Source organism: Sebastes fasciatus, chromosome 4, assembly GCF_043250625.1.
Source record: "Sebastes fasciatus isolate fSebFas1 chromosome 4, fSebFas1.pri, whole genome shotgun sequence".
Taxonomy (NCBI): domain Eukaryota; kingdom Metazoa; phylum Chordata; class Actinopteri; order Perciformes; family Sebastidae; genus Sebastes; species Sebastes fasciatus.
Window position 1 is genome coordinate 35,144,115 of NC_133798.1, and position 23,381 is coordinate 35,167,495.

At 40.8% G+C, this 23,381-nt stretch overlaps 1 protein-coding gene across 10 annotated transcripts in view; it reads left to right on the forward strand.

Annotated features, from left to right (window-relative positions):
* Window positions 1-23,381, forward strand: part of ap3b2 (adaptor related protein complex 3 subunit beta 2) — a 49,794-nt gene that overhangs the window by 18,925 nt on the left and 7,488 nt on the right. For 4 of the 10 annotated variants that reach the window (XM_074633913.1, XM_074633916.1, XM_074633910.1 and 1 more), the window contains exons 2-23: window positions 721-796; window positions 2,564-2,638; window positions 2,992-3,087; window positions 3,176-3,336; window positions 3,748-3,814; window positions 4,201-4,383; window positions 7,406-7,594; window positions 9,981-10,078; window positions 12,547-12,601; window positions 12,716-12,787; window positions 13,175-13,237; window positions 13,559-13,691; window positions 14,032-14,141; window positions 14,317-14,493; window positions 15,708-15,894; window positions 16,244-16,362; window positions 20,513-20,627; window positions 20,938-21,115; window positions 21,927-22,092; window positions 22,209-22,296; window positions 22,505-22,614; window positions 22,740-22,968. In XM_074633913.1, coding sequence (XP_074490014.1) covers window positions 721-796; window positions 2,564-2,638; window positions 2,992-3,087; window positions 3,176-3,336; window positions 3,748-3,814; window positions 4,201-4,383; window positions 7,406-7,594; window positions 9,981-10,078; window positions 12,547-12,601; window positions 12,716-12,787; window positions 13,175-13,237; window positions 13,559-13,691; window positions 14,032-14,141; window positions 14,317-14,493; window positions 15,708-15,894; window positions 16,244-16,362; window positions 20,513-20,627; window positions 20,938-21,115; window positions 21,927-22,092; window positions 22,209-22,296; window positions 22,505-22,614; window positions 22,740-22,968 — 2,747 coding nt within the window. Of the gene's footprint in view, window positions 1-720; window positions 797-2,563; window positions 2,639-2,991; window positions 3,088-3,175; window positions 3,337-3,747; window positions 3,815-4,200; window positions 4,384-7,405; window positions 7,595-9,980; window positions 10,079-12,546; window positions 12,602-12,715; window positions 12,788-13,174; window positions 13,238-13,558; window positions 13,692-14,031; window positions 14,142-14,316; window positions 14,494-15,707; window positions 15,895-16,243; window positions 16,375-19,802; window positions 19,842-20,512; window positions 20,628-20,937; window positions 21,116-21,926; window positions 22,093-22,208; window positions 22,297-22,504; window positions 22,615-22,739; window positions 22,969-23,381 lie in introns of all 10 variants that reach the window. The other 6 variants (XM_074633911.1, XM_074633906.1, XM_074633908.1 and 3 more) reach the window with 2 other exon arrangements.

Consider the following 23,381-nt stretch of genomic DNA (forward strand, 5'->3'; position numbering starts at 1 on the left):
GTAAGACAAAAACACGGACAACTCCCGTACCGGACACCGCCGTGGTAGCGACCTGTCAAAGCCACGCCCTAAAGCATCCCCTGCCTTATGGTCTATTTGACTCTAAATGGGACCATAATTTACTAAATGAACATCATGCTGTATTGAAGAAGACTTGAAACTAGTGATTGAGACCATAAACTCATGTTTACAATGTTTACTGAGGTAATAAATCAAGTGAGAAGTAAGCTCATTTTCTCATAGACTTCTATACAACCAGACTTCTTTTTTTCAACCAGAGGAGTCGCCCCCTGCTGGCTGTTAGAAAGAATACAAGTTTAAGGCACTTCAGCATTGGCTTCACTTTTCTGGTTTACAGTTGCACTGGGTCACATCTTCTGATGGAGAAATGTTTCTTCCCCCATTCCTGCTAAAATATCTATTATTTCTGTGAGAAGTCAACATGTTTTAGGGATTATCATTTCACTTTCCAATTACCCCGCTTTTATGAGCTGCAGATTCAAAGGTTTCCATATTTTGCAAGCTGGATTTCACACTTCAAAGAGAATAATTTCTGGGTCACACTTGCAGACTTTGATACATTTTGAGCATTGAATGGAAATCGTAAAACGGGTCTGTGTGTCTTGTTTGAGGCCTCGGTAATCAGAGTATTTTGCTGTTTCGTGTGCTGGTAAAAAAAAATAAGCTGTGAGATAATTTTCACTGTTTTTCCTCCCTCAGACACGACGACTTGAAGGAGATGCTGGACAGCAACAAAGACTCCCTGAAGCTGGAGGCAATGAAGCGGATCGTGGCTGTGAGTATAAATAGTGTTTACTTTGGGATTTCACTGATCAGCAGGTACAGCTGCACGATGAGTGAAAGGACAAAGGCATGGAAAGTTTGGAGAAAAAAAATGTCTCAGCTCAACATGCATCATTTTTAATTAATTCAGACAACAGTAAAGACCCAAAGCTTGTTCTCTGTACCAAACCTGATTTCATCATTTTGAATGCAAAGATGCTGCCATGTACGACAGCGTATTAGAGCCATTGTAGGTAGAAAAAAAAAATAATTACAGAGCCACAGAAGGGGGGTAATATTCAGAGAAGAAGTAAGAATTTCTGAGATTAAAGTCATAAATTTACAAGTCAAAAACTTGGATATTCTCTGAGATTAAAGTGGCAAATTTACGAGAAAAAACGTGAAAAACTGAGCGAGGCGAATATCCTGAAAGATATATATATATACTGTATATATATATAAAGATATTTATAGATATACACTTTTTCTTTCATATTCTGTTATGAACATAAATTTGAATATTATAGAAGTTACAGGAAAGTAGCGACGAACAACTTCTATCTTTGACTACACGAAAGCGTGTCTTTTATTTCAGCACAGCAACAGTTGAGAAGACGTTACTCTGAACACACTGCGTTACCATGATTGACGTTTTTAACTGTAATTGTGTCAGAGTGAAGTGAAAACAACACAGAAAAGGCAGATAACATAACTGCTTGTGCTGACCCACAGATTATGGTGAATTATGTCGTTAGAGTTTGCAGGGGAGAGGGACGTGTGGAATTTTAGCCTGCTGCCCCCACGATCCAGCCACGGATAAGCGCAGTGTTTAACGGTGGTATAAGAGTGATGAGGTTGATCCGACCTTGCAAAGTGGTAACTTATTAACTTGGAAATCAATCAACAACAAAAAAATATGAAAAATATTGATAAGAAACCCTCCCAGGTACTGCATTTATCATACAAAATATGCTCAAATCATAACATGGCAAACTGCAGCCCAAGAGGCAACAACGACTATGACTTGCCCAAAACTGCATGTGATTATCATAAAGTGGGCATGTCTGTAAAGGGGAGACTCGTGGGTACCCATAGAACACATTTACATTCACATATCTTGAGGTCAGAGGTCAAGGGACCCCTTTGAAAATGGCCATGCCAGTTTTTCTTCACCAAAATTTAGTGAAAGTTTGGAGCATAATTTAACCTCCTTCCTGATAAGATAGCATGACCTGGTTGGTACCAATGGATTCCTCAGGTTTTCTAGTTTCATATGATACTTTCATATGATTTATTGCGTTAAAGAAATTAGTGGCGTTAAAACTAAATTATTATTATCGCACTAACTTTGACAGCCTTTGTAAATTTATGACTTTAATCTCTATGTTTTTTTTTCTCAGAATACTAACCCCCTCCCCCGGCTCTGTAAATTTTTTTTATACCTACAATGGCCCTAATACGCGCCAAGAGAGATGTAGATACAAACTAAAACTGTACTTCAGCTGTAAGACAACGTTTTGGATGATATAACTACAGTGGCTAGAGATACAAACTGTGCAGTCAGCTGTTAAATATTCATAATCTGAAGCTCCACACCCATCTCTTCATTCATCATCCCTGCAGGACAGAGAAGATGAAAGGGAAGGAAAAACATGAAAAGGGGGCTGAAATAAAACATGAAAAACTTGAATCTTCTCTTACAAATGATTGAAAGATGTCACCTTGTCAAATCCTCACTGCTGATTTTATTTTTGCTTTCTGCTGTGTGTTTTCTCTGCAGATGATCGCCCGAGGTAAAAACGCATCAGATCTCTTCCCTGCTGTGGTGAAAAATGTGGCCTGTAAAAACATTGAGGTTTGTAATGAGTGTGGTTTCATGTTGCTTCATGTATTATTTGCTCCTTTTCTTCAGCTCATGTATGTGGTAAAAAAGTTTCTTTCTGCATTGAGGCTTTTTAAAAATTTCGCTTGCTTGTAATTTATGAATAATCTTATCACGTTTTTAAAAGCCCCGTGGGGTTCAGCTTTATCTCACCTGAACAAAATAGCAATTTTCCTCCTCTCCTCTTTTTAAGGTTTTTATCACTTTGCTTCATCTCTTCACTTCAGATTTATCTCAGTGAAAATAATTGAACTAATCTACATAATTTGGATTAAATCTGTTTTTTTTTAATCGCTCTGCTTCCCTCTTACTTCTCCTCTCTATAGGTGAAGAAGCTGGTCTATGTTTACTTGGTGCGTTACGCCGAGGAGCAGCAGGATCTCGCTCTGCTCTCCATCTCCACCTTTCAGCGAGGGTTGAAGGTACAGCAGCTGGCAATTCCTTCAGATTTTTACTTTTTCTCAACAGAAACAAACACATTTATCAAAATTGGGGGTCTAATGTTTGCAGGATCCGAACCAGCTGATCAGAGCCAGCGCTCTGCGAGTCCTCTCCAGCATCCGGGTCACGATCATCGTCCCCATAATGATGTTGGCCATCAAAGAAGCCGCCTCTGATATGTCTCCATACGTCAGGAAGACGGCTGCTCATGCAATTCCTAAACTCTACAGGTGACCTACCGAGACCTTTTCAGTACTCAGACCCCTGATTCCTTGTTTTGGGTTTAAAGACAGTATGGTGAACTTAGATTATTTCAGTTATTACTACTTGTTGAATTTGCCTTCTAGTTACATATATCGTGGCTTTAACAGAGGCTTTATATCAATCAAAGGTATCATAAATTATATATTTGTAAGTTAGAAATCTGTTTTTGAGCCTGCAGCATATTACAGAGTCCTGATCCCCGCTGTCATTTTGAAATTGAAGCCTTTTATGGCAGTAAAAGGAAAATCCATTACTGCTCTGGCAGTAAAATCCTTTTGTTTTATACTCAACATAATTTTTAAGATAAATGATTGGTAACTCGTTCTCCAGCATTTCCTGTTTCAATCATTTTAATAATTTGATTCTTCTCTGCTCAGTTTGGATCCAGAACAGAAGGACCAGCTCATTGAAGTCATAGAGAAACTCCTCGCTGACAAAACCACGGTGGGTTTTTGCACCACTGTTTCACTATTTTTTTCCACCAGATTCTTTTATTTTAACAAATGCAAATACAATAATCATACAGATTCATACCATATCAGAACCAAACTTCTGTGCACATTCACCAGATTGCATTCACTGCCTCAGTTGTTTCAAGGCTCATCATTTGTTTAACCAGTCTCCCTCTTCACCTTGCAGTTTTTGCACAAGCTGTTCTGTTTCCAACAGAAATTCAGTCACCATTTAGAGGTTTATTGTCCAACTTGAGGTGTAATTTGAGAATGCATGGATTGTACTTTGTGCATCAGTAATCCTCATGGATAACATGTACTCTCCTGACATTTAAGAGCATTATCCTCCATAACACCACCACCTGTTGTGTGCTGCAGTTGGTGGCAGGAAGCGTTGTCATGGCTTTTGAGGAGGTGTGTCCAGAGCGCATTGACCTGATCCACAAGAACTACAGGAAGTTGTGTAACCTCCTGATCGACGTGGAGGAGTGGGGGCAGGTCGTCATCATCAACATGCTCACCCGTTACGCCAGGACCCAGTTCCTCAACCCAAACATGAATGTGAGTAAGAATACAGAATCAGTACAGTCCCCAAAATCAATCAGTTATTAAAACTTCTGCTGCACTGCATGAAAAAAAATGATTTTCACCCCCGTGAACGCCTGCAAATGTCACTAAATCCCAGCAGCTAAGTCACATGTATGTGGTGGCATTCTGTCCGAATTTAGTCCAATGTGCAGACGTCTGTGATGGGTAGCCGTGTACTTCGGATAAGATTCCAGTCTTGCCTGAAGTGTGGCATACAGGTCGGTGAGCTCCTGGCTGCGAAAGGGTAGATGCCACACGATACACACAGACACCTCCAAAGGTGCCATCTTCCTCATCGAACATCATACCAGTCGTGCAATCGTGATGCACACGTCATCTGCTGCTAGTACACTTTGCCTTGCTTCCAGCAGCTCTAAACACAATCAGTACAGACAATCAGTACTGCTCAATGCACTACGTGTTAACACAATCCATCCTCCGTCTATATGTACATCACTGCTTCTTTTGCACTTCTGGTTAGATGCTAAACTGCTTTTGTTGTCTCAGTACTTAAAGTTGAATCTAATCAATCTTATAAATCTTACCCTCTGCCTTCTCCGAGCTGAAGTCTTCATGGCTGCTGTCCGAGTCGCAAGGTCTGCTCCGGTCGGCTGTACTGGAACTTCCTGCATACTGTCTCGTAGTAGGTCTTACATGCAGCTGGAAAACAATTAAATCTTACAAATAAAAGACAGAAATAGCCTCAGTAAAAGTAAAAAAAAACAAAAAACAGTAAAGCTTATTTACATAGAATGACGTCATTATCCACACTGTGCAAACACGGACGTGCAGCTAGAGCTTCGGCCAAATAAGAAGTGACTGCCTGGTTGTGAGGCGACGTCAGTCTGTGAAAACAAAACGCAAATAGATCAGAGACAGTATTTTTTACTTTTTATGTAAATGTATTTTATTGATTTTCAAAGTTTTAACCAACTTTCAACTACAAAGAGCCACCATTCAGAAAATAAGAAATCGACATTACCATCCGACCCCACTCACCCGTAGGATTACAGGTTATAGAATACAGTACATTCAGGTAAAGGACGGAAAAACAAAGGATAACCAAATAATTGTATTAATTACTGAAACAAAATAAAAGGGAAAAAATAAATAATTGTATTTATTTACTTTTACACAGCAGAATACATGTAGCGTAGTTTTTTACCTTACCCTTGCTCCGGTTCGTAACGCCTAAAATTTGCTTTGGAGTTGTGAAGACGACACACAGTTTCCTATAAAATACAAGACAAAAAAATATATGAAAGTTTAATCAGTTTGTAATAGGGCTGGGTGATATTGCCAAAAATTGTATCATGATAAATATCAAATAATTATTTCTTAAAGGCTGATTTTGCTTCCTGTTGTACAGTTAATAATTTACACTAGTTCTGCTCAAGCACTCATAGCTCCTTCTAATCCCACAGTTGTTTACACTCTATCCAGATCTGCTAGTGACTTTAGCTCAGCAGTTAATATATTCTTACCGCAATTTTGTGATTGTGCGCCAGTCTTTTCCTCTTAATCCCCTCCACGCTGGGGCCGCAGTTCATCTTGGCTTCCAACGCAGCCAGCCTCTCCTCCATGGAGCGCAGTCTGCTGTTCACTGCGGTAAATTGTTGTTTCACTTCACCAGCAAACTGAGTCGTCTGGCGAGACAGCCCGCTCATAGCCACAGCAGTTTCTGCTCCACTGTGAGGCTTTCCCCCTCTTCATCCTCCTCCGTCACATTCTCATCCTATGCAAAGGTAAAAGTAGACATTTAAAATACATCCTCCTGGGATCCTTTGTGGAGCTTGACAAGAAAAACAGTTCAAAAGAAACTATGAAGTTGTATTCACCCTCTGTCTGAAACGCTCCGTTTTAGTGCATTTCAACAGAATTGCGTTGCTAGGCAACAGTTTGGGTCCAGGTTTACTTCCTGTCAGCTGATGTTATTTACATACACTGCAACAGGATATAAACTGAGACAAATTTAGAATGTTTATGTTTAAAACCGTGTAATGATCTATATATTGTATATTTGTGACATCACAAATGGACAGAAATCCTGACGGCTTGTTTCAAACGTGCAATTTCTGAATCTATGTGTGAATTCTATGTGTGTTTCTCCGTATATTAAGCGTTTTGATAGTTTAACAGTATTTATATAGCACTTAAACCTGCTTTATAATGTAAAAGACCTGAAAATCTCACTTTTTACAATATGGGACCTTTAAGACATATAAAAGCTTCAATATTCACAACTGGTATATTTTATATAGTAGAACAAAACTTGAAAGTCTCTTAACCTTGTGTAAACCACAGACTTTATTTCATGCATCTAACTAAAAACCCATTAAAAAAAATCCATTCACTTTGAGACTGGGTTTTGCCACTTATTCCTGTAGCGCTCTATACTGTATACTGTCATTGTTTAATTCATTGTTGCATGTTACAGGAGTCCATGCAAATTAACAAAACTCAGAAGTAAATTCACAAACAACTCATTTGCATTGGAACAGGATTTGGGGAGATTACTGTGCAACAAAAGTGTACAGGTGCACAGCTTTTATTTTGTTGGATTAATTCTATTCTTCCATTGTGACTGTGCAGAGGTGCAAATTGAAACCATCCTAATCATTATTTTTCTCTTTCAATGTTGCCAACTTGGTGATTTATTTTATTTATACATTTTTCAGACCCACCTGTCGAGTTATTTTTTCGTAAGCGATTAGCAACAAATTGAAAAAATGTTCATACTGGGATGAACATTGTTATTGTTGTAATTCCCGACGCATGTGGCGACAAATTGGTACAACCATTTTGCACTACATGTTTGTCTAACGCGAGGATGTCTAATGATGCTTCTCATACAGTGTTGCTGCTTTATGACAAATATATTCAAGAACAAATTACCATCTGGTGACTTCTTAAGCAGACAATAACTACTTTCCACGCAAGAGAGATTTCTGTCTTGGTCTGTTTGCCTGTTTATTAATCCCCACTGTCTCTGCAGGAGTCCCTGCTGGAGGAAGGAAACGACAAGACCTTCTACGGCTCAGATGATGATGATACCGAAGAGGAGGACGAGAAAGACAAGAAGGCAGAGGCTCCTTTGGCCAAGAGGAAGCCGTACGTGATGGATCCAGACCACCGGCTGCTGCTGAGGAACACCAAGCCGCTCCTGCAGAGCCGCAACGCAGCTGTGAGACACTTCTAAATAATACACACACATTACATCAGTATAACAGCCCATTAACTCTCCTCTTGAGTCAGTTGCCATGGTAGAGATCATAATTGTTTTCTCTCCAACATTGTTCCACACTGAGCAGCAGGTCGGTGTTGTGAGGAGTTGAAGTCTTCAAATGCACGACCTTGTTAACAAGCAGTTGAAGGGCCTTTGGGCACTTAATCAGAGCTGACCTCTCACTCTGAAATGGGGACAATCTCCCAGAGGAAATTAATAAAGCTGGGTGTTTTGAAGCGGGGTTGTATGAGGTACTTTATCATAGTAGGTGTTTTACCTACAGTAGATGACGGTCTGCACACCCCCAGTTTGGAGAAACAGACAGGAGTAATGACACAGTAAAAAAAGCAATATACTGCTGTGGACGGGGCCGACAGCAAAACGTATTTTATCCACCTAATACGCTATATTTAGAACATTTTCACCGCTTTACCTTGCTGTCAGATAGCCCGTTCCGACATCTTTGTTCTCTTCAAAGCCACCAGACTCCATTGACAAAAGCAATAATTTTAGCTAGAATCCAAACTAATTCTTTAAAACACCAAAGTTACATAATAGCACAAACAAACTAACCGATCGAGGCAGCGGTAGGCCAGCGACCCCCCGTGTTCTGCGAGGTAAAATTACAGTTTTTTTCAGAGGAGACTGGCGGCTTTGAAGAGAGCACAGATAACGTTTTCAGTTCCCTGTCGGACGGGTAAAGCGGTTAAATATGCTAAATATAGCGTACACTTATACTGATTTTTAGATGGGCCTTTTAATACATTTTGTTGCCGGCCCCGTGAACAGCAGTGCATTGCTTTGCTCTCGTGCTGGTACCCCTGTCTGTTTCTCCAAGCTGCTGACCGCCATCTATTGTAGGTAATACACTGACTACGGATAAGTACCTCATACAACCCTACTTCAAAACACCCGAAATATCCCTTTTAACAATGCATCAAATGACAATGTGAAAACAATGTGACAAATGTGAAACGGTTTGTTCGGAGTTATGAATTACAGAGATTTATCCCACTCGGCTTTACGGAGCTTTATAGTGAGTTTCGGCTCATTGTTTAGCTGTCACTCTTACTGCTCTCATCGTGACTTTTTCTGGTCGCAGCAGGCAGCTGTTTTCACTGACAAAGCTCTATAAACCTACTGTACACTACCTTCTCAGCACCAAACAGCAGACAGACACAGTTAGCGGCTAGCTGGTGAACATAGTGGAGCCATCAACAGCTAAAGAGACAGATATTTCCCTAAGGAGTTGGAAGAGATAAAAAACAGAGCAAATAATGGACAGTTGTTGCAGGTTTAAAGTTTCCTGAAACAATATGTCTATGTCAACAGAGACACTCTGCAGCTCCCCTCAGCTCTGCAGAGTGTTTTAGTGTCTTTCTGCTCATTGTTTTGATTTTATGGCCCATAACTTTACTGTTTTCTTTCACTCTCATCAGTCTTGCAGACAGCTGTTTTCATCTCCTGGAAAACTCTGATAAACCCACTGTACACTATCTGCCCTGCTGGTGAACAGAGGGGAGCTTTTAGCAGCTAAAGAGACAGATATTTCCCTAAGGAGTTGGTGGAGACCAAAAACAGAGCTAAAAGAGAGTGAATATTGGACTGTTATTCACCCGGTGGCCAGAAACACGACTCCAACGAGTCCAACTCCGACGCTAATGTTTCTCCATAACTATAGGATGTGGAAATAAGCAACTTCTTGCAAACAAATTGGCCATACCAACCTAATTGGTGACGATATGGTTATGTTGTGTTCACAGCTGTTACCGCTGCCCCCGAGTGGCCAAAGAAATCAGTTATTGCGGGTTCAAGCTTTTTGAAACAATATTTGTACATCAAAAGGGGATCAAATGTTTATGTGTAATGTGAAAACAATTATTCACCTGACTCTGCAGAGCGTTTTAGCGTCTTCCAGCTCTCCGTTTTGAATTTATGGCCCATTACTTTACTGTTATGTTTCACTCAGCCCGTTCGCTGCGATATGCTGACTGAAAACACAACCCTTCCCCCTGAATGACTCAGTGCCAGATTATTTCCTGGACTTTAAATACATTTTAGTTTTCTCACTTTTAGCTGAGAGCTGTAAAAAAACACTATTTGATTTACGTCTTTCATGCATATTCAACACATTGGCAGAATAGATCCATCAGCACTGCAACATACTGCAGCGTAAGGCAGTGGTGGTAATGGATTATTGTTTTGGTAATGAATGAATTTCAATGGAGAACAGAGCGTTGAACACCCAGACGGACAATATAGTACATGCAACGTTTTACTGTATTTTATATTGTGAGATTGTATCACTGGTGGTGATTTACAGCTCCCTCTGTTTTCTCTGCAGGTGGTGATGGCTGTGGCTCAGCTGTATTTCCATCTCGCCCCTAAAGTGGAGGTTGGGGTGATCGCCAAGGCCCTGGTCCGTCTTCTGAGGAGCCACAGGTGAGCTGTACTGTCTATAATTTGAAATAAATTGTCCGTTATAATTGCTATACCATAGATGTTGGCAGCAGCGTATTCCAAAATTAATCACAGTTTAATCGAGCGAGCAGCGTGAGCCATCTCACAGCGTTCTTGTGGCTGAAAAATGGAGCTAAGGTAGAAAATAATAAGAGCTGCGTTTTATGAGTCTCACTTGAAAAGGAACAAAAACTACACAGCTGAATGTGATAAAACTATAATGACCATGAAACTCAGCAAAGTGGAAAACAGGAGAAAAGAAATGACAGGCGAGAGTAGTGAAATAAATCTGTACAGCCCTGAAGCAGGAAGTGAAATTAAACAGGGAGCCCAGTGAGTCTGAGGTAAACATGAAGGCATAAACTATCAGGAGTGATGATGGCACAAAGGTGGCCTTTCGGCTGTAAGTCCTGCAAACTGTCGGCCTCTTATTGAACAAGTGCTGTAATGGGCTCATCATTCAGCAGCGACCAAACGGCAGCGTCTCCCTTCGGGGGATTTGTCAGAAAACCGTGGCACCGTACGATATGTTTCACTAGACTTTATTATCCGTATGGAGTCTCGGCTATAATTACAGCCACATCGGTTTACTACGTTGAAGAATAATGCCGAGATGTTTAACAAGAAAGCTGCTTAAGTTCTTTAAACCTTTTTATTGGTCTTGTTTTGTACTAGACCATCTACAAATATAACAAAATGGAGATGTCCTGTGGTATGTCAGTCCAAAAGTCAAAATTGATTGAAAAAAAGATCAATGTAATTATTTCTAAAATTCACAACATGTTTTTATGTAATGGAATATTCTGCTTCAATCCATATTTGTTGATGTTTAGCGTTTCAAAAACAACATTTTCATTGCGGTCAAAATAACTGTTTGCTCTCCGGCTTGGGGTTGAGAGCGTTTTCTCCTGTGCAGGACATGCAGTTAGTCAGGAGAGGTGTTGTTTTCTGTCAGAGGAAGCAAATATGTACGGTACATATATCTGCAAGAGAATTGCTGAAGTTTGAAGCTTCAGTTTGAGTTTATTGAGTACCAAGAATTTATTTGGCTGTTATTAGCACTGTTAACACTGTTATTCAACGTTAAATTATTGTAATAGTTACGTTGTTGTCAGCCTTCCCTTCCTTCATAAAGTAGGAGCCTACCCAGCAATGAAAATGCTGCATTCTGCACACATTTTCAGTCATGCACAGTGGAAACGCCGATATAAAAGATCATATTAAGACAACCAGATAGCAATACACAATAGCTGGCATAGAATGTGTCATTTAGCCGGCAGCCTTTGCTTGTGTACACTGACAAATACCTTGTGTTTAGTTTGAAAAGATATCAGACGATCAAATATATTATTATAGAGATTATAGATATTATACAGTTGTCAAATAAACTATGTTTTGGTGGATTTTGGGAGGCAAAACATAATTTTTCAACTGCTGAGGCGCTGTCCATGGTGCTGAAAGGTGCACTCGGTACTAACTAAGCGCTCAAATAATTGTCCTCCATCCTGATCAAAACGCCTATGGTGCGTGCATAAGCGCATACATGTGCACGTGCATGAACGTACACTTAAGGGTCCCGGTTTGTGGGGTTTTGAAAATATGTTCACCCTAGTGGGAAGTGAGTTAGTCTCCTTATTTCCTTCAAATGAATATATCACAGCTTTTAAGGCCCTGCACACCCACACAGGTGGTTTTTAGTTATTTGATTAGACTTTTGTTCAACTGATGCAGTACAATGTGTTTTAAGAGCACAATCACACAGCCAGGACTAGAGGTGTAATTAGGCGGATTAAGTGAAACAACCTGTGTGGGTGTACCGGGGGTCTTGTATAGGGCATTTAAAGTCCTCTCTAATCAAACAAAACTCTCAAGAGCAGCAAACAAGCTAACAGAAATATTTCAACCTTAATATTATCTGAAACAAAAAGTTGTAGTGGAGCCCGTTCTCAATCATGTTGCCATTCACTGTGAATGAACTTACAGGCTATAAGCTAATGTGGCTGCTTGTAATTAGCCAGAAAAGAAATTGAGCTACACAACAAGCTAGTTTGTTTTTGTCTTTGTTTGGCAAGCTGTCGGCTGGCTGCAAGATCTCTAATTTCAGCTAATCTAATTTCCAGTGAGTTATTCAAACAGACTACATCCAAACAAAATTGCCCTCGCCTAGTGTAACATACTGGTATCTTTTGTTAGCCAGTGTAATAAATATGATGTATTATCAACAAAACTGTGAGGGTTAAGGGCCCTGAAATGTTAGTTGTCTGATTTGTTGTTAAATGATCTTGATCCTAATTATAGTTTTACAAATATTACCACCGTTGTGAAGAGCTGGCGACCTCCAATATGGCCACAGTGTCTCTCACGTCCAGTAGACAGGAGCGAGAAGGGGATTGAATACATCTGTTTCTATTGTCTCCATCAATCTCTCCTGTTTCTCTCTCTCCCTCCAGTGAAGTCCAGTATGTCGTTCTTCAGAACGTGGCAACGATGACGATTAAGAGACGGGTGAGCTACACTTGGTGATATCTGTTGGTTGTTTATGTGTGGAATTTAAAATCAAATGCTGATGGAGCTGCAGATTCATTTTCTTTCTTGTCTTCCTGTCGTTATGTTTCACAGGGGATGTTTGAACCGTACCTGAAGAGTTTCTACATCCGCTCTACAGACCCAACACAGATTAAAGTCCTTAAGGTTCTTTTCTATTCTTCTTTTCTTTTCCTTTTCTATTCAATTCTTGCTTTACACAGAATTGTGCCGCTATCTGTTTTCTTTTTAACCTTGACACTGAATAAATGGAGGAATGTTAAGTCTCTTAACTCTGAGGCATGCTAGTATAACATACAGTATATCTGCAGCATCGTTTGCCTATCCTCAATCATTTTAAACCCACTTACGCTGAGTTAAAATGTAGACATTAATGTGAAAAAAGTACAATTTTACAAATGAAAGGTCCTACTACTGTAAGTACACAACGCTATTGGAAAAAGCTGTACAGTAATTACAGTAAATGTGGTTTGTATTCCCTTTATCAATTAAGTTTTCAGTGTTTGAAACATTTCTTTTCTTTGTCTTTTGCAGCTGGAGGTTCTCACTAATCTGGCCAATGAGACCAACATTTCCACCATTCTCAGAGAGTTTCAGGTACAGTGAAATACGCTTTTGAAGAGTGAATTTTGTCATGAACTTTGTCGTTATTTTGTCTATTTTGGTTTTCACTTATTTCATTGTCTGTTCTTTAAATTAACATTATTGTTTTTACATTCTTATTTGTAATTGCCTCTGTAATGCATGGTTTGCTACCTGACATTTTGTCTATTTTCCCCATGTCTTTTCATTGCTTTGTTCTGTTTTATGTATGTACAGCACTTTGTAACTCTGTTTTTTAAAAAGTGCTATATAAATAAAGTTATTATTATTATTATTTATGTTTTACTGTATTGAGCAAATATTTCTTTCTGGCAGACGTACATTAAAAGCATGGACAAAGACTTTGTGGCTGCCACGATCCAAGCCATCGGCCGCTGCGCTACTAACATCGGCGAGGTGAGGGACACGTGTCTGAACGGCCTGGTGCAGCTGCTGTCCAACCGAGACGGTGAGTCTGTCTATGTGACACGTAGATGCTTTTTAAGAATAAATTGTTGCTGCCAGCGTATCAGATATCGGGTCAATAGGATAATTAATCAAGATTCTTCAATTGCATTTGTAAATTATGAAATATAATTTAGCATAGTGAAAAAAATAGAACCAGAAGATAAAACGTTTTAGAAGATTAGATACAAATCTCAGAGAGACAAGCTGAAAAACAGCAAATAAAAACAACCTGTTTCCTTCAATGAATAAGTAAAGGACTGAATTTGAATTTTAGTCTAGGATGAAGATGAAACACATTCAATGTTCATTTATTATTCATGACTCTTCCTCCTGTTGTACAGAGCTGGTCGTAGCTGAGTCGGTGGTGGTTATTAAGAAGCTGCTGCAGATGCAGCCGGAGAAGCACAGCGACATCATAAAGCACATGGCGAAACTAACAGACAACATCCAGGTGAGAGTCTCATTCACAAACTGCTGTCTGGCTTTAAAGCTTCTGGTTACAGCAGAGGAAACAAGAGTTGTTCTTTGTTTGAAAAGCTCATTGGTTGCTGTGTTAAAAACAAGCTTGCCAAATGAGGTTTATCCTAACAAACACAACCATCTAATGTCATTTTGATCGTTCTCAGGTGCCGATGGCGCGGGCCAGCATCCTGTGGCTGATTGGAGAATACTGTGAGCATGTACCGAAGATTGCCCCGGATGTCCTGAGGAAGATGGCCAAGTCGTTCACTAACGAAGAGGACATTGTCAAGCTACAAATCATCAATTTGGCCGCCAAGCTCTATCTCACCAACTCCAAACAGGTGTGAACAATATGTGTTTATTTATCACTAGTAATATTTAGAAAAAACTCCAAGCGACCGGTCACTTGTTGCATCAAAAAAACGTGGCGAAAATGGCAGCTGTGCCGCTTTCATCCTTTTATCCAAGGTGTTTGGGGCATTGCGCTGCACCTGTCGCACCTAAACCAAAACCTGCACGCTGCGATGACGATGATGATGAAGTTGTGGTAATTTAGCAGGAAGCCTCACTGACTAAAACTAAACAAAGTCAAAACAAAGATAAATGGATTCCCTGCGCTGTAAAGCTTTAATGCTCGATTTCTCTGTGTCAGTTTGACTGACATTTTAACCGGATGTTGTGATGTTCTCGGACTGAAAGGGTGAAGCAGTAAAATAGTCCGTGGAACAGATGGTACAGCTCTGGGTAGCCCTGCACTAAAACGATTAATATTCTCCTCCATATATTTACCGTAGACTGATATTTCATTGATTTACAGAAGAAAGACAAGACATCTGCCGGCTGTCATTGGTTGTTTCTCGTCAAAGCAAAGTTGAACTATTTTTATCTCGGAGTGCAGCTGTTGCACCCTGAAAAATAGGCACTTGGAAACACTTGCGCGCTGCAACGGCATCGCTCTCGCTTTTGAGCACGCCTTCCACGGGTCTACATTGACAACAATGGATTTGAGGGCACAAAAAACGGGCATGTGAACGGCCCCTAAAACTTTAACTTGTCAACAGTGTGTGCAACGCTACTAAGCTTCAGTGCAGAAACGTCACTAATACAACAAATTCAGCCATCTCAAATGTCAAAGAGAGTCAAACATTTTGTAAAACAGGTATTTCTACAATATTAGGTGTGCTCAGATTTTTAAAAAATTTTTAAATACTTTTTAAGAAATTATTTTTTAGACATAAAAATGGTAGTAACTGCCATAAAATAAGCAGCCTTATTTGTCCCACAAATTCCACTCTTTAAACACATTTCATGTCAAACTGCTGGTAGTTTGTTAATTTCACACCCTACCAACTCAAAATCCTGGGAAACAATTAGCGACCACCTAGTGACACTCTGTCCGCTAATTATAATCCAATGCAATGTATTGCACGCAAACAGAGCACCCCTCCACAAACACACACTTGCACACATACACACACAAACTCATCAGATGGTAGATTTTCTTGTTTCTACTGTCCTCATCCTTCATGTCCTTCATATTTTCTTCTTCTCGCAGACCAAACTGTTGACGCAGTATGTTCTCAACTTGGCCAAGTACGACCAGAACTACGACATACGTGATCGGGCGCGCTTCATCCGCCAGCTCATCGTGCCCACCGAGAAGAGCGGAGCTCTCAGCAAGTACGCCAAGAAACTGTTCCTCGCCCTCAAACCTGCACCGATCCTCGAGTCTCCATTTAAAGGTACAGAAGCCGATTACATACAGCTGGGAGAGAATTGAACGCTAACACAGCCTCACTTTAATTCTTGAGATAACCTTGAACACTGAAACAGAGATTATTCATCTGATCAGCTAGCAGGTTTTTATCTGGTTTGTGATCTTTTATTTTCAGTTTTCGTAACACTTCCATGGTTATATTATGAACAGGCCAATATTCATACAGGAATATTCATTAGGGCTTAATTACATTTAGTGATTTGACTCTCTAATGAAATTAAAGTTAAAGAGTCTCTACTAACTGATTACACTAAATGAAGTATTCATTTGATAACTTTGCATTCTGGATTCCTTTTTCTTGTGTGTTTTTGCAGATCGAGACCACTTCCAGTTGGGTTCATTGTCCCACTTGCTGAACGCCAAGGCCGGCGGCTACCAGGAGCTGCCTGACTGGCCCGAAGCCGCCCCAGACCCCTCCGTGCGCAACGTGGAGGTGAAGGATTCTGTGCGTGCAGTGGGAACAGTAACATACAGAGACACGGGGGCCCTCTGGGGTCTCCGGGGGCCCCAAAAGGTGGAGGGGAGCGAGGGTTGCTCCTGCCCCAGAGCAGTGCCTCAGAGGGGCCGCACAGAGTCACCAGAGCCTCACATCCAATATAACATTAACTCCAATATAACATTGATTCCTCTCTCACTAGCCATCTTTCATCCACTTACAGCTCATTAACAGCTCATCGGTAACATGCATCCTTGTTCGGCCTCCATTTATTTACAAATGGATGCTGTTTAACCATCCCAACCCCTCCCTCCCTCCCTCCGTGGAGGAGAATGAGTCACAAAGGAGAAAAGAGGATTATAGCTTCTATTTAGAAACTTCTGATTCACTATGAAAACACAGTCGGTGGTGTTGAACTCATCGCCCTCTCTGCTGCACTTGCTTCTGTTCGGCAGCAGCTCACGCGTCCCGTCCAGGTGATTTCTCACCGATGTTTGAGCCAATAGCACATGTGATACAGAAGGGAACAGGTTTGGTATCAACAGCAGTAAACCACCTCCCGTAGGCTGTGCTAGAGGTTGATGTAAGGAGGGCTGGCATCTACAATAATACCAACATTTAAAGTTATACTCTTCAGGAATATATCTGAACAAACAAACTTAAATTTGAATGTTTTGTAGAGCATCATCCCAACTCGCCAAAGTCCCTCCTCCTCTTCTTCTTCTCCATCCCATTCACTCCATGTGCCATCGGTTCATAACCAACAATGTGATCTAAATGAAGACACAAAATCAAAACTTGAGTGCGTCACTTCTTTGTTAAAATCAAGACTCATAAAATCGCTTGATTTTTAAGTTTCAAGAGAGACCTCAAGGCTTGATTTTGTCGTCATGTTTGTTAATTTATTGTGATTATAGTTGTAGTTTTTGTGTTAACTTGTCATTTACTTGTGATGCAGATTTCAAGATTAGGCCACGGGTGCATTTTTATTTAGATTTGACTGGTGGTGAACCAGAGACCACACAGGGGGTTTAGTATGTTTTAGCTAAATAAGTTGCATTACTCTTGACCGTTTTCCAAAGCATTTAATTCACTCCTAATTTAACTCCCGACCCTCCTGGCGGATATTCGTCTCTGTTGCTGATCAATCACAGTGCACAACGTGATAGTGCAGCTGTGAGCAGACGCTGTTTTGAGAACTCAAAGAAGCGCCGACATCTGATTCATTTTCTGACAACAGACAACTGGGTTTGCGATGCCATTATCCAATTTCATCTCTCTTATTGTGGTCTGGCAGGGATCAAATTACATTAGCTTCTGACGTCAACGTCTGATAATTGACAGCTCACACATCAACAACATGAACCTGTTCTACATCTGACAGGAGAAACTCACTGTGTTTTTGTCTTTGTTGACGGTTTTCAAACTGGAAAAACATGGCAGTTGTTCATAAACAATCCTCTAAATTACTAACTTAATTTAGATCATTATATTTGCAAAATCATGTCACATTTTATCATGATAACTTTAGTTTAAATAGATGTTGGAGTCAGGTCTTTGGAGAGTCAGTCAGTGTTTTTCAGACTTAAATCTTGTTGCTAAAATTGAGATTTAAGGCCTTTACACACTGGGGGCGTTTTTTTCGCACAAAAACGATGGACGGTTTTGAAGGTAGGAAATCAGTCTAAAAACCTTAAAAAGTATGCTTTGGTAAAATGGTCAACAGTGATGTATAATTAACAAAAACCTCGCTTGGTCGTGTCCCACTACATCCTCTACTCTCCCTCTGCACATTATGCATCTCCACAGACAGTGGAAGTCATAACCACCGGCGAGGGGCGGATCAGCTTGCTAGGAGAATGGAGAGAGGTGCCCCCCCCTCCGCAGTTTGAGAGTGCAGTGGTGTTTGTTTTGATGACTGCTCTCTCTTTCCTCTTATAGTCTCTCTCTGGTTGTCATAATGTAGAAACTGATGATGGTCGAGTTGATGAGATGAATACGATTTTACACCCTGAATCAGATGTAGAGAGACGGCGGTCTTTGTCCCACGTGGAAAGAGATTAACTAGAAGATACAAATGATAGTTTTTACTATTAAAAGAAATTGACGTCGTAGAATAGAAGTTGATGCTGAATCTTAAAGACGAAGCTGATTCAAGAAGCGAATGAAACCAGTCAAAAGGATTATGCTGCGTTCACACTACGTGCGAGAAAGCGACAGGCTACAAGACATTTTCAATGGAAGCCAGTGACATGAAGCTATAAACTGACGCCCGACACTAGCGCTGTGTAACGCTAATGATAAAGATGAATGAGAGTTAAATTGTAAAGCGCGTTGGATAAAAGTGCTATATAAATGCAGCCATTTAGCATGTGATACGGCCAAAAGCCCCAGAACAAGAGACTAAGTGGACTTTGAGTGAAGGTTAGTTAGTGGGCCATTGACTTCACAGAGTTCAACATTAATGTTTTTTTGCACTTGGACAGAAATCTACTTGCCGAAAGTCAATTTTTACATGCTCCTAAACAAAGTATTTTAAATAAAAGCAGCTATCAAATAACAACAAAGACCAAAGTTAATTTGAATCTTTATATAAGTAAATTAATCTGGAGTTTCACCCACGTCCTCCAATGCCACCCAACTAAACTCCTGTTTCTGGGATAATTAAAACGCTCGTTTGCGCTTCAGCTCATAAAATTTGTCTTTACCCGACGCCATTTTCTCGCCAGTGGCCGATCAGTACGGCACAAGAAGGAAGCAAGATGGCTCACTCCGTAGCCACTTCCATCATCAACTACGGAAAAAAAAATTATTCTTTTTTACCACTTGACTGATCGGGCAAGTGAGTTGCTAGATTTACTAGCTCGACGAGGCATTTTACTTGCCCCCCGGGCAAAGCGGGCAATCCTTTTTTCTTCTACTTCTTCTTCTTCTGCACCCAAATGGTCTCACGTGAAATTTGTGACACGGTTTGTGAATGTGTCACAAATGTTGTTGTGTGCTGTGATTCAGATCTCCTCTTCCACCTCGTCATTTAATTCATTTTAATCCACGCTAGTACGACATCATGCTTTATCACTGATGAAGACTTAATGCATTGTCGTGTATTTGCTTTGACGTATTAGTAAGTTGTTAATGTTGACTTTTTCTTTCTTTCTTTATTTAAGTACATACAGTATAATTAAGTTATATTGGAGTCCATTACCGGAAAAAAAATTATAATTTTAATAGCTACCTAATTTCCGTATATTGTGGTAAATACTTTGATGAACTTTGGGGTTTATTCCTGTCTCTGATATCAGAAACTGTTCTCACACGTCTTCTTTTTTAGAGCCAGAAACCTTCCTGTGCTTGTTTTCTCTTGCTTTTATCTAAAAAAACTTTCTCCTTCCTTATCTCACCTCCATCCCAATCCTTTTCTTTTCTACATCCACCAGGTTTTTACGCTGCTTGAAAGAGTCACAACATTAACGAGTGTGAGTCAGTTAGCGGCAAAGAGCCCACCTCCTTGAACCTCAAACCCATATAGCGGCAAAACCCGAGTGCTTTTTGACACGCCCTCCCCTCGCCGCCTAACGTAGTTGCTGTTCTGTGCTTAGCTCAGCCAAAGCTACCCGAAACACAGCACCCCTCTTCCCTCGGTCTCTACCATTAAAGAAGTGATTCTTTTAGCAGGAACGTGTGCTCCTCCGACACGTCGAGATTCATTAAACGGTTTTAAACGGGGGGTTTGGAGATGTCCACGCTCATTAGCTGATGGCTCTAGTTAATGAGTTTGGTCACAGAAAGAGCGAGACAGATTCATTTTAAAGTGTGGGAGGACAGTCACCACTCCTCAAAGACATCACTTCTCTTAATGGAACTGCTCCCTGTATTCAAAGAAAACCATTTCTGCAACTGGTCATGAAGGCATCACCTGGTGCTGACATCTATCTGTGCACAAAAATACATCTGAATTTGTTCTCTGACTGTCAGATCTAAAAGCAGATCTGGTGGCTGTCTTCGTTTTGGCTGCATCACGCCCAGGCAGAGGCATTCATGGCCATGCTACTGTAATCTGCCCACGTCTCTGCTTCTGTCTGAGGGGTTTGTCACCGACGGCCGAGCTTTACGTCTTACTGTGTGAACTCTCTGCTTCCTCTGCCAGGTGCCCGAATGGACCAAATGCAGCAGCCGAGAGAAGAGGAAGGAGAAGAAGGTGGACAAGCCGTTCTACTCCGACTCGGAGGGCGAGTCTGGGCCGACGGAGTCAGCTGACAGTGGTAACTTAAGGGTCAAGTCCATTACAGATGTGTTTGTGTGTGTGTGAGCATGAGAGTTTTGCTGAATGCCAGCGTGAATTAGGGTGGTTAACTTTAGAGAGACATAATCACCGTTATTCAATGTTGTTCTTATTTTCAACAAATCCTATAAAAAGACAGAAACTATTAATGTGTTAGTTACTAACATTCATTCCCAGTCTGTGGCCGTATATATATATATGTGTATATTATAACCTGGTAGACTTTCCCTGTTTTCTGTGTAAAATAATTGACCTGATCTCCCTCTGACCCCGACCTTTCTCCCCTTCAGAGTCGGACTCTGCCAGCGGCTCGGAGATCGGCAGCGGCATGGCGGAGAGCGGGTCGGGATCAGAGAGCGAAGAGAGCGAGGAAGGCTCTGAGTCCGAAGAGGAGGAGGAGGAAGAGGAGGAAAAGGACAAGAAGAAGAAAAAGAAAGAACTAAAGAAGCCTGTGCAAGAAAGCGAAAGGTAGCACACGTTGTTAATACTAAATGTATGATGTTCCGTTTTGTGCGTCGGTATATTAAATACATCCATCTTGACTTTTTAACATGTTTTCATTTCGTACTGAAAGTCCACTTTGTGGTTAACGGTGGTCACTTTATTCTCTTCTCGTACACCCATTTCACAGATCAAGTTTAGTGTGATAGGTAGTTCTATAGAGTGCACAAAAAGCCAATGGGATTGTTCCATTGGGTTTTGGATTATTGCAGAAAAAAAGCTCATAAACAAACGTTTATGATATTTACAACTTTTGTTCAGCAAGATAATCTTCACAAATGAACACCACTTTTATGATATTTGAACCATAAATGCAATCGCCAGAATTAAAAAGCTAACGCCTATGAACAAACTACACCACGGTCGCATGACTTCACGTCACCACCACTAAGGTAAAGGCGGACTAGTGTTCAGCGTGACGACGTTTAGTAGTCTCATTTAGCCACTTGTTAGTAACCGCCTTTTTTAAGAGACATAAAAGCTTCAAAATTAATTCATTCATTCACAAATTGTCATATTTACTGACATATTTTATATCGTAGAACAAAATCTTGTGTAAACCACAGACCTTATTTCAGGCATCTAACTAAAAACCCATAGAATTCCAGACGAAGGAACCGGAAGTGCTAAAATGCTAACTCATTTCCAGGTTTTAGGACTCATTCCTGCAGCGCTCTGTTATACAGTAGAATCGGTCCCATCCCTTATAATAATTATAATAATAATAATAACTCCAGGATCCTAAATGGGACCTCTGAACTTTGCTTTTCTTTTCCAGCGAGCAGAGCAGTGAAGAAGAAGAGAGGAAACACGAGAGGAAGAGTAAACAACGTAAGAGCGACTCGGAGTCTGAATCCGATGAGGAGGACGAGAGCGAGTCTGAAAGCAGCCAATCAGAGTCTGAAGACTCGGAGTCTGAGGCAGAAGTCAAAAAGAAAAAAAAGGTATCAAAAGAAGAAACACGAAAAAAAAAAAAACTAAAACACACTCATTGACTTATGGACCAAACAGTCCAGTATTTAGATTTCACAAAGTAACATTTTCTTTCATCTCCTTCCAGGCAACTGAATCTAAACCTCCTGCTAAGCCAGTCAAGAAAGAGAGCAAGAAAGAGAAGAAAGAAATGTCTCTGCTCGACTTCGATGATTGTGAGTTTTTTTTCTCTCTGAATGAGGAAACAAAAGTCAGTGGACGAGGTTGTTGATTGTTTTCAGAACCAAAGGATCAGCTGGTGCACTCGACTGTGCCAACTCAAAACAAAACACGTGTCCCCACAAGAGATAATATAACAAATAGATGAATACAGTCAGGTCTAAATTTGAATGCGTCTCACACTCATGCGTCTCTTTTTCCCAGTCGAACCGGCTCCCTCTCCTCAAGTCACGCCGGTCAACACCTTCATGTCTAACAGCCTTGTGACCGACCTGGAGGGACTGTCTTTGTCTGACGCCGTTCTCTCTCCGGCAGTAAGTACTTCACATCTTCCTGGTTAGTGTCTTCACAAACTGATAGAGAAGATTAAGTTAAGAAGATCAAAGGTAAGTTATGTTAACAGGCTTAAGATGAATTATTCCTCCTCTCCTGCCTGCAGACCATCTCTCCCTCCAGTTCCCTGAAGAGCTACGAGATGCTGCACCGGATCACGGGGGAGGGTCTGTCGGTGGGGTACTGCTTCAGCCGACAGCCGTTCAGCCCCGACGCCAACATGGTGGCGGTGCAGATGCAGTTCACCAACAGCGCCACCTCCGACACCAAGAGCCTGCACATGGAGGACGTGAAGCTCCAGTCTGGGATGAGGGTCAAAGTGTTTCCAGAGATCGGTGAGTGACGGGCAGGTGGGGCCCGACGGGGACTGGAGTTTTTATTTGATCCAAACAAGACACCAGTATTCATTTTGATGTTATTAAAAAAACAGAAGCTGCAGTGTTGCTGATACCTCACGACAAGAAAAATGTTAAGTGGAATAAACAATATGCAGACGATGTCCTGTTCTTAGAGCCTTAACTCGTAGTGTGGATAAAAATGTAAAGGTTACAGGTGGTGCTAGAGTAAAGTCTAGGGATCGTCAGAAACACAAAGATTTATCTTCTATATTTCTTGTGTAAAAGTTGAACTTTGGGCCTGATAGTGGTGCCAGACGACAGGCTGAGGGTGTCACCATTAAGAATCAATCTCACAAAGTGTTGTGTGGACCGACAGGCTGAGCATGAATATAAATAACCAATCCAACCAA